The 12,743-nt window shown below is 40.3% G+C and overlaps 1 protein-coding gene across 1 annotated transcript in view; it reads right to left on the bottom strand.

The window, feature by feature from the left end:
- Positions 1-277: 277 nt before the first annotated feature.
- Positions 278-12,743, bottom strand: part of EIF2S3 (eukaryotic translation initiation factor 2 subunit gamma) — a 31,589-nt gene continuing 19,123 nt past the window's right edge. The window contains exons 11-12 of the mRNA XM_053579529.1: positions 11,796-11,968; positions 278-6,638 (exon numbers count right to left, since the gene is read on the bottom strand). Coding sequence (XP_053435504.1) covers positions 6,575-6,638; positions 11,796-11,968 — 237 coding nt within the window. The 3' untranslated portion in view covers positions 278-6,574. The remainder of the gene's footprint in view (positions 6,639-11,795; positions 11,969-12,743) is intronic.

Below are 12,743 nucleotides of genomic sequence, written 5' to 3'. Positions count from 1 at the left end.
TTGTCTCTAGGAGGTGCCTGTGGCTCAATGAGTAGGGCACCAGCCCCATATGGCAAAGGTGGCGGGTTCAAACCCGGCCCCAGCCAAACTGCAACAAAAAAAATAGCCGGGCACCTGTAGTCCCAGCTGCTCGGGAGGCTGAGGCAAGAGAATCACCTAAGCCCAAGAGCTGGAGGTTGCTGTGAGCTATGATGTCACAGCACTCTACTGAGGGTGACAAAGGGAGACTCTTGTCTCTAAAAAAACAAAAAACAAAAGAAACTCATCTCTGATCCAGCAAGAACCTACCTTGTAACAAAATCAATGGCAGGAGCACAACCCTTTCCTGTTAAGAATGGGACACAAAAACTATGGGGATAATGTGCCACATCTGCTCCTGCTATGTGGAACCTCTGAAGTGCTACTAATTTCTATATTTTTGCCCAAATTACTCGGTGGCAATTCAGTGTGTGAGTGGAGTATACATGAGACTTCTTTTTGCCAGTCTTTAGCCTACCAAAGGCATGCAACATGTATTTCCCATTTCTATATCTTACTGATAAGGATACTAACCTTCATGTAATTTTTAAGTATTTTCTCCCACTCTATCATCTTTTGAATATGTGATATCTTCAGCCATAAGTTTTGAACTTTTAAATATCTGTCACCTTTTTCTTTATTACTTTTGGGTTTCTTCTTTTGCTTTCTTCATGTGATTAAAATAATCTCTTACATTTCTTTGTTTATAATTTTAATCTCAATAAAATTAAACCTTAAATACAAATTATTTTTTTTTGGAGACAGTCTTACTCTGTTGCCCTGGGGTTGAGTGCCGTGGCGTCATAGCTCAAACTCTTGGGCTCAAGCGATCCTCTTGTGACATTTTTTTTTTTTTTTGGAGACAGTCTCAAGCTGTCAGCCTGGGTAGAGTGCTGTAGCATCACAGCTCACAGCAACCTCAAACTCAGGCTTAAGCAATTCTCTTGCCTCAGCCTCCCAAGGAGCTGGGACTACAGGCATCCGCCACAACGCCCGGCTATTTTTTTTCTTTTTTTGTTGCAGTTGTCATTGTTGTTTAGCTGGCCCGGGTGGGTTTCAACTCACCGGCCTTGGTGTTTGTGGCCTACACCCTACCCACCGAGGTACGAGCGCCACCTTGCGACAGCTTCGTAAGCAGCTGGGGCTACGGGCCCACGCCAGAACCAGCTAGTTTTTCTATTTTTTGGTAGAGATGGGGGGGGGTCTCAGTCTTGCTCAGGCTGGTCTCGAACTCCTGACCTCAAGCAATCCACCCACGTCGGCCTCCCAGAGTTCTAAGATTATAGGCATGAACTACCCCACCTGGCCTTAAATACAATTTTAAATAAAAGATTTTTGATCCTGGCTCAGCGCCCATAGCTCAGGGAGTAGAGTGCCAGCCACATACACCAAGGCTGGAGGGTTCGAGCCCAGCCAGGGCCTGCTAAACAATGAAAATTCCAACAACAACAAAAATAGCCAGGCATTGTGGTGGGTGCCTGTAGTCCCAGCTACTTGGGTGGCTGAGGCAAGAGAATCGCTTAAGCCCACGAGTTTGAGGTTGCTCTGCGCTGTGACGCCACAGCACTCTACCGAGGCGACATAGTAAGACTTTGTCTCAAAATAAATAAATAAAAAGAAAAAAAAATTTTTTTGCATCCCCAAATGGCTATTTTGACTACAAAATGGTCTGTTCTTTTCCTGACTGACATCAAACACTGCCTTTAGCATAAATTACTAAACTTTTACATCTGGTTGTAAAGTTTGTTCCAATGATTGATATACTCCTACATCAACATCATACTTTTATAAATACTGTGGCTTTCTATGTTCTAAAATGTTTTTTTTTTTTTTTTTGCTTTCTATGTTCTAAAACGTTAGCTTTACTCACCAACCACAATTTTTTTCAAATGTTTATATACCATTCTTGGGAACTTAACATTTCCAAATCTTTATTATCAGCTTCATAAGTTTTTAAAAGCCTTACTAAAATTTTGATCAAGATTGCAATGAATTTGTAGGAAAAAATGGGAGGCAGTCATCTGTAAAATATTGAATGTTCCCACCGAAGATTATCTTTATTATTTTTATCTCCTATTCTGTTCTTTAGCAAATGTTATCTTCATTCATACATATCTTGCATATTCTTGTTAAATGTACACCTGGATGGTTAATACCCATTGCATTTTGATTTGTATGTTAACGAATACATAAATTAATAATTTTGCATGTTCAACTGTCACCTTAACTTTTACCAGTTTGTTTTTCAGATTCTAGGTTGTATTTTCTAGGTAGAAAATTTTATACCTTGTAAAAAACATTCTTTTACATTCCCAATACAGTCGAACCTCTCTCTGTAAGTTGATGACCAAAGGGACTTTAACAAACTGGTCAATATACAGAGGTGGTTAACATAAGGGACATCCATCGAGTACATGTGGTGCATGTGTAGCCTATGAAAACCAGGTTAACTCAAGGTGGTCAATGTAAGGAGGTGGTCAACTATGGAGGTTCTACTGTATTTACATTTCATATGCTAAACCCAGATAACAATGTTGTAGAACTTAAGTAGTAGGTGACATTCTTGTTTCAGACCTTAATAAGAATACAGAAAAATCATACAATATGAATTCTGATATAATTCAGGATTGCTTCCCACCCTGGGAATTTCATTCTAATTATTTCACTAACCTAAAAATAACCCATATTTTACCCAATTGACATTTTCACCTCACCTATGGCATCATGGCAGGACGCTACACTATTGTACTCTAATGTTTCATCATTAAAACAATGGTTATGCTAATGCTTTGCTTAGTACATACATCAAGTCCATAAAGTTTCCAAAAGGAAAAAAAAAAGTCCATAAAGTTTCCTTCTTTACATCATCTATGTTTTAAATATTATTGTGAATTCCATCAAATACATCTCCAAACTACTTTCGTTCAACCTATAAAACACCCATGTATATACAAGAATGTATCATTCTCTTAATACATTGCTGGATTTTAGTATACGTTTTACTTCTAGATATGTGGAAAATGATCTTCAGTTTTGTTTGTAGTGTTCTGTCCAAATTTGAGTAGCAGAAATATAATAATTTTGAACAATGAATAAGGATGTCTCTCCCCCACTCCTTTCTTTTCCTATATTCTGGAGCAATTTTAATAACATTAGGAATTAGCTATTCCTTAAAATTGGCAGAATGTGTATTGTGAGTCTGTGGAGATTTTTGCAGGTGTAACATTTTAATAACCTGTTTCATGGTCATAAATCTCTTAGGAGTATCTGCTTCCTATTTGATAATTTAAAAAAAATTGCACATTTCCAGAAAAGCATCCATTTCACTGGAAGAAGCACCATATCATTTTTCTAGAAATGGGATTTCAGAAGTTTTATGAGTACAGCTATTTGCACATTCTTATTAGAAGTTCTTTTTCTTCTGCAAAAACAAGCACATACACACATAATCACCTTTGGAAGTTACATGGGAGTAAAACTCACACGGCTTTCTAGATGAGCCTGGAAACCATTTGGATGATGTCACAGCTAGACTGTCTTCATGCCCATCATTTCTGATACTAACTTTACAGTTTATTCTCACAGAGTTGTACATAGTATTCTTTTACAAACAGGGTAACTGACTACTGTGTCAAGAAAATACTACAGCAGAGCAAGCACAGAAGCAGGGAGGAGTTAGAAGAGCTAGTCCATCCAGGTGACAGCGACAGGTGGCTTTCACTAGGGTGATAGCACTGGAGGTGCTAAGAACTGGTCAGATTTTGAAAATACCTTGACAGTTCAGCCAAGAGGATTTATACATGCAATATACTTTCATTAAAAATGTTGCATTGGGGCAGCACCTGTGGCTCAAAGGAGTAGGGCGCTGGCCCATAGGCCAGAGGTGGTGGGTTCAAACCCAGCCCTGGCCAAAAACTGCAAAAAAAAAAGTTGCATTATAGGCTTCTCAATCAGGTATAATCTTTTGCTAAGGATCACTGCATTGTCAAATTCTACGAAAATAATGTCTATTGTTTTCTTATCTGTATACACCATTACATTCAGCGATTACATTCAGCGTAGTGCTTTGCAAATTTGTTGACATTCATGTGGATGTTTGACATTAATTACAATAGATTTCTGGTTCCAATTCTAACATGAGATTAATTACACATGAGATTAATTATGTCTTGTATTAACAGGATACCTTGTATAACAAATTAGTCAATATTTTGGGTCTTATTCTAGAATTTCCTGTAGGAAGTGCTTATGAAACACGTGGGGATATGTTAAACATAAAATTAATGTTTGGTATAGAACCTTTCTTTTTTTAAAGACAGAGTCTTACTTTGTCATACTCAGTAGAGTGCTATGGCGTCACAATTCACAGCAACCTCAAACTCTTGGGCTCAAGCAATTCTCTTGCCTAAAACCTTGTTTTATTTAAACGTGTTCCTCAGGCTACAACACAACCCTTTAAAGTCCACCAAGTATATATATATAAAACATTAATATGTTTCCCTAAAACATATCAACTTAAATAATGACTCATAGATACAGCTTCTAAACTTCTACAAGGCAACTTTAATGCCCAAAAGAGCACAATATGATGACTGTGGCATCAAATCCTCTGTCAATGCTAATTTAAGGAAAGCAAACTGAAAAGTACTATCAGACTGACAAAACCAAGTAAGATCCTGTTATTTAATATATCTACTTCTCAAATCTCTAAACTTATTTCTCAGTGCAAGGGAGTTTTTAAAAGCATCAATGCCTGGCCAGGCATGGTGGCTCACACCTGTAATCCTAGCACTCTGGGAGGCTGAGGTGGGTGGACTGCCTGAGCTAAGGAGTTCAAGACCAGCCTGAGCAAGAATGAGACCCCGTCTCTAAAAATAGCCGGGTGTTGCAGAGGGCACCGTAGTCCCAGCTACTTGGGAGGCTGAGGCAAGAGGATCACCTGAGCCCCAGAGTTTCAGGTTGCTGTAAGCTTGATGGCATCGCACTCTGCCAAGGGCAACAAAGTGAGACTCTGTCATGGGGTGGGGTGGGGGGAAATCAATGCCTGGGCTCTATCCCAAGTCAATTCAGAATCTGTTTTTTTTTTTGAGACAGAGCCTCAAGCTGTCACCCTGGGTAGAGTGCCGTGGCATCACAGCTCAAAGCAACCTCCAATTCCTGGGCTCAAGGGATTCCCCTGCCTCCGGCTCCCAAGTAGCTGGGACTACAGGCACCCGCCACAACGCCTGGCTATTTTTTGGTTGCAGCCATCATTGTTTTGTGGGCCCGGGCTGGATTCGAACCCGCCAGCTCAGGTATATGTGGCTGGCGCCTTAGCCGCTTGAGCCACAGGTGCCGAGCCCCATTTTTTTTCTGATACAGAGTCTCACTCAGGTGCCCTGGGGGTTGAATGCTGTGATGTCACAGCTCACAGCAACTTCAAAGTCTTGGGCTCAAACAATCCTCTTACCTCAGCCTCCCGAGTAACTGGGACTACAGGCACCTGCCACAACGCCCAGCTAGTTTTTTCTATTTATACAGACAGGGTCTAGTTTGCTCAGGCTGGTCTCAAACTCCTAAGCTCAGGCAATCCGCCTGCCTCAGCCTCCCAGAGTGCTAGAATTATAGGTGTGAGCCACTGGGCCCGCCCACTCCACTTTTCCTACCAATTCCATGTCAGCCAGAGCTGGGAATTACTGCTCAACAGAATCTTTTATGAAGCAAAAAACAAATAAATAAAATAAAAAGAAGAGCGCAAGAAAAGTGTAGGGACATGGAGCATAAGTTAAAAATCAAAAGGAGTCAGTCTCTGCTTTCTAACATCTTTTCTCTCTTGAGCTTTTGAAAGGTCCATAGATTATGAACAGGAGAATGTCTGTCATGACCATTATCGATTAAACAGTTAAGAAAACACATTTAAAACCTGTTACAACAGTATTTTCCAACAAGGCAAGACGATTATGTTTCAGGCATAAAATGCATCAGGGCATCACAGGGAAAGAGAAAGAACAGTTTATGGGAATGAGCACTCATGCTTTGAAGAACAATTTCATTTAAACCTACTAATTTCCTTTTGCCTCAAAACTTCAAAGATAAAACAACATAAAATATGGGGCCAAACAAAAGGGGGCTGGTTTTCTAGGAGAATTTGTGTCTTCAAGTTTTTAATAGTACAACAGTCCTTCAGCCTAGAGCTACTTAAAGACAGAACATGAAAAAAACAACAACCTTTATTTCAAACAGGTTCAGCGGCATGTGTGTATGCCATAGCAAAGATTAGCTGTAACAAATGATTTCTTTTTGAACCTGTGTTGACATTATAAATCAGACATTTGGGAATGCTTAACTTCTGTAAAATGTAGATTGAATGCAACGTTATGCCAATTTTCATATTTATTATAGATACTATTTTAATACCAGAGGTTAGATTTTCATCGAAAAATGAGGATAATCTTACAGCTAGCTACCTACTAAGGTAATGAGCTGTGAAATAAATTTCCTAATATTACTTTGAAAATATACCCCTAGGTTAAGAGAAATCCCACTCCATCCAAATGTATTATTTAACTGGGATTCTTCAGTCGTCATCTACTGTTGGCTTGATTGTCACTCCTCTTCTTATCTGACCCCAACCAATTAAACTGCAAAATGAAAAGAAATCATGAATTTTGCATCCATTTCATTATCATTACCACACAACCATATGATAGAACTTGTTTATTTGCCTATCTTCTCTAATCTAAATTCAAATTTATTCTCAAAGCGTTATCCTCCATAAAGACAGCCCATGCTATCTTCTTAGATCAAACTATGTCTTAGAACTAGAGAGATGGGCTCTGGTCACCATGAATAACAGGAAAAACAAACAAAAAGAAAGGTTAAACAGGTTGAAGGAGGCTTCCAGAAAAGTCCCAAGTACCAGAAAACAGTGAAAAGCTACTAGAAATTATTAAGCACAGCATGTTGAAAATGTTTAAGAAAGATAAATTTTGGCTGAGCTCTTAAAGTAACAAAGCAAGAGGCAAAGTAGGAGTCTTTCCCAGTCATTGTTAAATGTAAAATGATGGTAAGTAGGGACTAGGATGAAGTCACACAGAATGGAAAGGGGCTGACTCAGGAACTAACCAGGGATACAGCAAAAGAGCCAGGACGCAAAGATGTATATGTGTATGTAGCTCTATCCATTCAAAAGACCTCAAATAAAGAGCACCCTACAAGCAATAAGCACACCTAGCAAGCAGATCTTCTACCATTTCCTACAAAAAGAAAACAAGGCTCCTTAAAGAAATGGCGAATTCTAAAACTAGAGCAGGGAAGGTCCAAGGTGAGCCTGGAACAGCTTCTGCCAGAAAATAATATTAAGAAAAAAAAAAAGTGTAATCCTCTAGACTTAAGACTCCTAGATAAAAGAGCCCATGTGGAGACTTTCAGGGGAGTTCTTCAGTTCTTTCCCCCTTCCAGAAGCTCTGGTGCTTTTCTGTATTCCTCTCTAACTTCTAATAAATGTCCTACCCTTTTTTTTTTTGTAGAGACAGAGTCTCACTTTATGGCCCTCGGTAGAGTGCCATGGCATCACACAGCTCACAGCAACCTCCAACTCCTGGGCTTAAGCGATTCTCTTGCCTCAGCCTCCCGAGTAGCTGGGACTACAGGCACCCGCCACAACACCCAGCTATTTTTTTTTTGTTGTTGCAGTTCTGCCGGGGCCGGGTTTGAACCTGCCACCTCAGTATATGGGGCCGGCACCTTACCGACTGAGCCACAGGTGCCGCCCTAAATGTCCTATCTTACCAAAAAAAAAAAAAAAAAAAAAAAAAAAAAAAAGATACAGGAGCCAGCTTGAAGGATCTCCATGGGCCAAATCTTCCAAGAATTTATACTTCAAAATAAAGGACAGTAATGCATCACAACCTAGTGAATAAATTAGGACTCCATGAATCCATTATATAACTAGATAGGTAATAACAAAGAAAGAATGCCAAATGATAAATGTGGGGTAGTGAAGCAGGCAGGGGCACTGTGATCTGTTGAGGTGCTATAATCCCCTGTAATCATTATACTCAAGTGCAATTCAGGCAAGAATCATCAGTGGATGCTAAATCCAGGAGGGTAGGATTTAATGACCAGCAGGCTATTTGCATAGGCTCCAAAGGTCTCCCCACAGATTGCGTGTTAGTTGCAAAGGTAGAAAGAGATAACTATATAATGGAGAAACTGGACAATACCTTGACCACATAATCAAAATGAATCTTAACAAGGAGTAGCAGTCAGATATCATGTGCCTCTGGTTGTGATTCTCCAAGAAGGAAACTACGACCTAAGTATTCCAGCCGAGAATACATAACCTGAATCTAATCTTTTTTTTTTTAATACAGTTTCACTTTGTTGTCCTTGGTAGAGTGCTGTGGAATCACAGCTCACAGCAACCTCAAATTCTTGGGCATAAGTGATACTCTTGCCTCAGCCTCCTGAGTAGCTGGGATTATAGGCAACCCGCCACAACACCCAGACTGTTTTTTTTTTAGAGACAGGTCTCGCTCTGGCTCAGGCTGGTCTCAAACACCTGAGCTCAGGCAATCCACTCACCTTGGCATCCCAGAGTGTAATCTCTTTATCTTAGATTTCCAAACCATCAGATAAACCCAAATAGAGGAATGTTCTATAAAGTAATTAGCCTGTATTCTTCAAAACTGTCAATATCAAATAAGACAAAGAAAGGCTGGGCCAGAATCACGCCTGTAATCCAAGCACTCTGGGGAGGCCAAGGTGGGTGGATTGCTTGAACTCAGGAGTTGGAGACCAGACGGAGCAGTAAGTGAGACCCCCCCCCCAATCTCTAAAAACATCCGGCACTGTGGCCAGTGCCTATAGTTCCCACTACTCTGGAGGCTGAGGTGGGAGGATCCCTTGAACTCCAGAGTTAGAGACCACCCTGAGCAAGATTGAGACCCCCATCTCTATTACAAACAGAAAAACTAGTCAGGTGTTGTGGCAGGCACAGGCAAGAGGATCGCTTGAGCCCAGGAGTTTGAGGTTACTGTGAGCTATGATGCCACAGCACTCTACCAAGGGTGACAAAGTAAGACTCTGTCTCAATAAACAACAACAAAAATAAGAAAAAAAAGAAAAGAAAGGCTGAAGAACTTCCAAATTAGTGATCAAAGAGACATGACACTAAAAGAAATGCATGATTCCAGACAGGAGGGACATAAACAACACTATTGGGATAAGTGACAAAACTGAAATATGGACATAGATTTCAATACTTTATCAGTGATAAATTTCTTCAAGTGGTTATGTAAGAATATTCTTTTTTGGAAAATATGCACTTAAGCATTAAGAAATCAAGCATAATAAAAGGAGCATGAAATCAAGAACTTACTCCGCAAACGGCTCAGAAAAAAAAGTTTATATATGTAAAGAAATGTATTTGTGTGTGTGTCTGGTCTGGTAAAAGGATATATAGGAATTTTTTTGTACAATGCAATTCTCCCATTAAGTATGAATTATTTCCGAAGTCAAAGATGACAAAAATTCCCAGGTAGAGCAGTGTTCTGTGCTGACTAATGCTTTATCAAGTTTTGGGACATAGTAATTGAGGCACCTTCACACCAGTTTTTGAGCCAACCTTCTAGAAGCTGGTTTAGAGCTGGACAGCTATGGACACACCTGGTGGTAACTGTAAAAGGCTGCTACAGACCCTGAAATGTAACCAGCAGCCCTGTGAGCCTTGGGGGTATTCTAGGGATTTTGACTAATACTCCCCCTCCCCCATCAAATGAGTAAAGACTAATCTCACTGAGATTTCTTTCTGAAAACAGTTGCTCTGCTTGGCATTTGCTGGGTGCCCGAGGACCTGTGTTTTTAACTACGGTGACTTGATAGTAGTGTAAGACTTGAACAGACTTACACATAGGCTTCAAGTGACATCAGCTTGGTATAAACTCTGTTTTCTGAATGTAAACCTATTTTCTTTCTTTCTTTTTTTGTAGAGACAGAGTCTCACTTTATTGCCCTTGGTAGAGTGGTGTGGTGTCACACAGCTCACAGCAACCTCCAAATCCTGGGCTTAGGTGATTCTCTTGCCTTAGCTTCCCGAGTAGCTGGGACTACAGGCTCCCGCCACAATACCTGGCTATTTTTTGTTGCTGTTGCAGTTTGGCCAGGGCCAGGTTTGAACCCACCACCCTCGGTATATGAAGCCAGCGCCCTACTCACTGAGTCACAGGCGCCAAAAACCTATTTTCATTGTCATTTCTAAAAGTCCCTTAGGGGTCCAGATATTGTAAAGCTGTTGAACACAGATATATTAATAATTGTGTACATTTTGTAGTCTTTTATTTTGAGGTGAGAGTATTGTTAGAGTTTATAAAGATATTTTCTTATTCAGACCTCAGGGCTATTTTGGGACCTATAAACAAATGTGACCCCTAGCAGCTTCAACTTTTTTTTTGAGAGAGTCTCAAACTGTTACCCTCGGTAGTGCCGTGGCATCACAGCTCACAGAAACCTCAAACTCTTGGGCTCAAGCGATTCTCTTGCCTCAGCCTCCCAAGTAGCTGGGACTACAGGCACTTGCCACAACACCCAGCTATTCTTTTGTTGCAACTGTCATTGTTGTTTTAGTTGACTCGGCTGGGTTTGCAGTATTTTCTTTGTTTTGTTTTGGCAGGGGCTGGGTTTGAACCTACCACCTCCGGTATTGGGGCTGGTGCCCTATTCCTTTCAGCCGCAGGTATCGCCCACTCAGGCTGGGTTTGAACAGGCCAGCCTTGGTGTTTGTGGCTGGTGCCCTACCCACAGACCTATGGGCTCTGCCTTTTTTTTTTTTTTTTAAAGAGACAGAGTCTCACTTGGTCACCCTCAGTAGAGTGCTATGGTGTCACAGCTCACAGCAACCTCCAGCTCTTGGGCTTAGATGATTCTCTTGCCTCAGCCCCCCAAGTAGCTGGGACTACAGGCACCTGCCACAACGCCCAGCCATTTTTTTTGTTGCAGTTTGGCCGGGACCAGGTTTGAACCTACCACTCTAGGTATATGGGGCCAGTGCCCTACTCACTGAGCCACAGGTGCCCTCTGCCTAACTTTTGATATTTAAAAGATAAATAATCTTTAAGTTAAATAGAATGTGATATTATTCAGAGGAGATAATGTGCTTTTACCCTTTTAACAATTTTTGTGACTGATGTTTAAAAATTATATAAAAAAAGTTATGGTCATGTAAAAAAAAATGTGGGGATAGCGCAGCTAAAGAATTAAAAATCACTTGCAAAATAAACATATTCTTGTGGTTAAAAAAAAAAAGTAACAGAAATATTGAACCCAAATTTATTGCCTTTTGCATAGGTTGTGCCTAAAGGAAAGAAAGCCAACTGTATTTGGACTAAAGTATGAGACTATAACTGTTGTGTTTGAGAAAATGTGTGCACCAAGAACTTAAGAAAATTATGGGTGGTTTTTTTTTTTTTTTTTGAGACAGAGTCCCACTCTGTGTCCTGGGTAGAGTGCCGTGACATTCTAGCTCACAACAACCTCCAACTCCTGGGCTTAAGCAATCTCCTTGCCTCAGCCTCCAAAGTACCTAGGACTCCAGGTGCCTGCCATAATACCCAGCTAGTTTTTCTATTTTTAGTAGAGATGGGGTCTCACTCTTGTTCAAGTTGGTCTCAAACTCCTGAGCTCAGGCAATCCACTCGCCTCAGTCCCCAAGAGGGCTAGGATTACAGGAATGAGCCACCGCATCCGGCTGAAATTGTGTGTTTTTATTAGACAGTGGTAAAGGGTAATAATAAACTTACCGCCAGTGTTTTTCAACTCTTCGGCTAAGTGCAATTTTTTCTCCTACTTCTGTGCACACAGGATTAGTCAAAACAATTTTGCCCAAATCTGCCTTGACCGCACTAACTCTCCCTCCTGTTGACAGAGATCCTATGTTCACCATGAGCACTTCATTCTTAGACAGCTTTTGCACCTAGGAAAATAAATTTGGGAAAAATAAACCCCCAAGAAAATGCTTTCTAAAAATAAGAGAGAATATGAAATACTTTTGGAAATAAGTTAATTATTAAAGAAAAAATTATACAAAAATTTTTTTGTAAAATAGCCTTCAGGCTATTTATAGTTAAAAGGGATTTATAGTTAAACTTTAACTATAGTTAAAAGGGATTTTAGGGTGGCGCTTGTGGCTCAAGGAGTGGGGCGCTGGCCCCATATGCCGTGGGTAGTCGGTTCAAGCCCAGCCCCAGCCAAAAAAAAAAAAAAGGGATTTTAACTATAAATAGCCTAAAGGTGGCAAATACAAGGTTTATTTGGTACCCACTGAATTTACACAAGATATACCTTTAAAAAATAAGCTAGTAACCATAGCACAGAAAATCTTAAAAATTGTGAAGAAGCTGTATAGTAGGAATGATGTACAAAATTTCCGGAAGGGGAAAGGCAGGGGAGGGCAGGACAGTAACTACATAAGTCAATAAGGTGGTTCTGAAGGTCAATTTCATGTTTATGGGACTCTCTCACCCTCTGCAAAATTGGCTAACACCATACATGGTTGTTTTGAATATTAAGTGAATTAATTAAGGTATTTCTATTATGGCTGTTTGCCCCACCTACAACCTAATGCCCAACTAAATACAGATCATTGTTTTTTTTGTTGTTGCTGTTTTTTAGGGGTGAGTGGGATGGCAACACCATTTTATTAGGCTGGGCCAGCCAGGAAGCTACATAAGTGAGCCATAAGCACAGTT

This window comes from Nycticebus coucang, chromosome X (genome assembly GCF_027406575.1).
Source record: "Nycticebus coucang isolate mNycCou1 chromosome X, mNycCou1.pri, whole genome shotgun sequence".
Classification (NCBI taxonomy): Eukaryota; Metazoa; Chordata; class Mammalia; order Primates; family Lorisidae; genus Nycticebus; species Nycticebus coucang.
The sequence above is the reverse complement of the archived record's forward strand: the minus strand, read 5'-3'. Positions and strand labels throughout refer to the sequence as shown.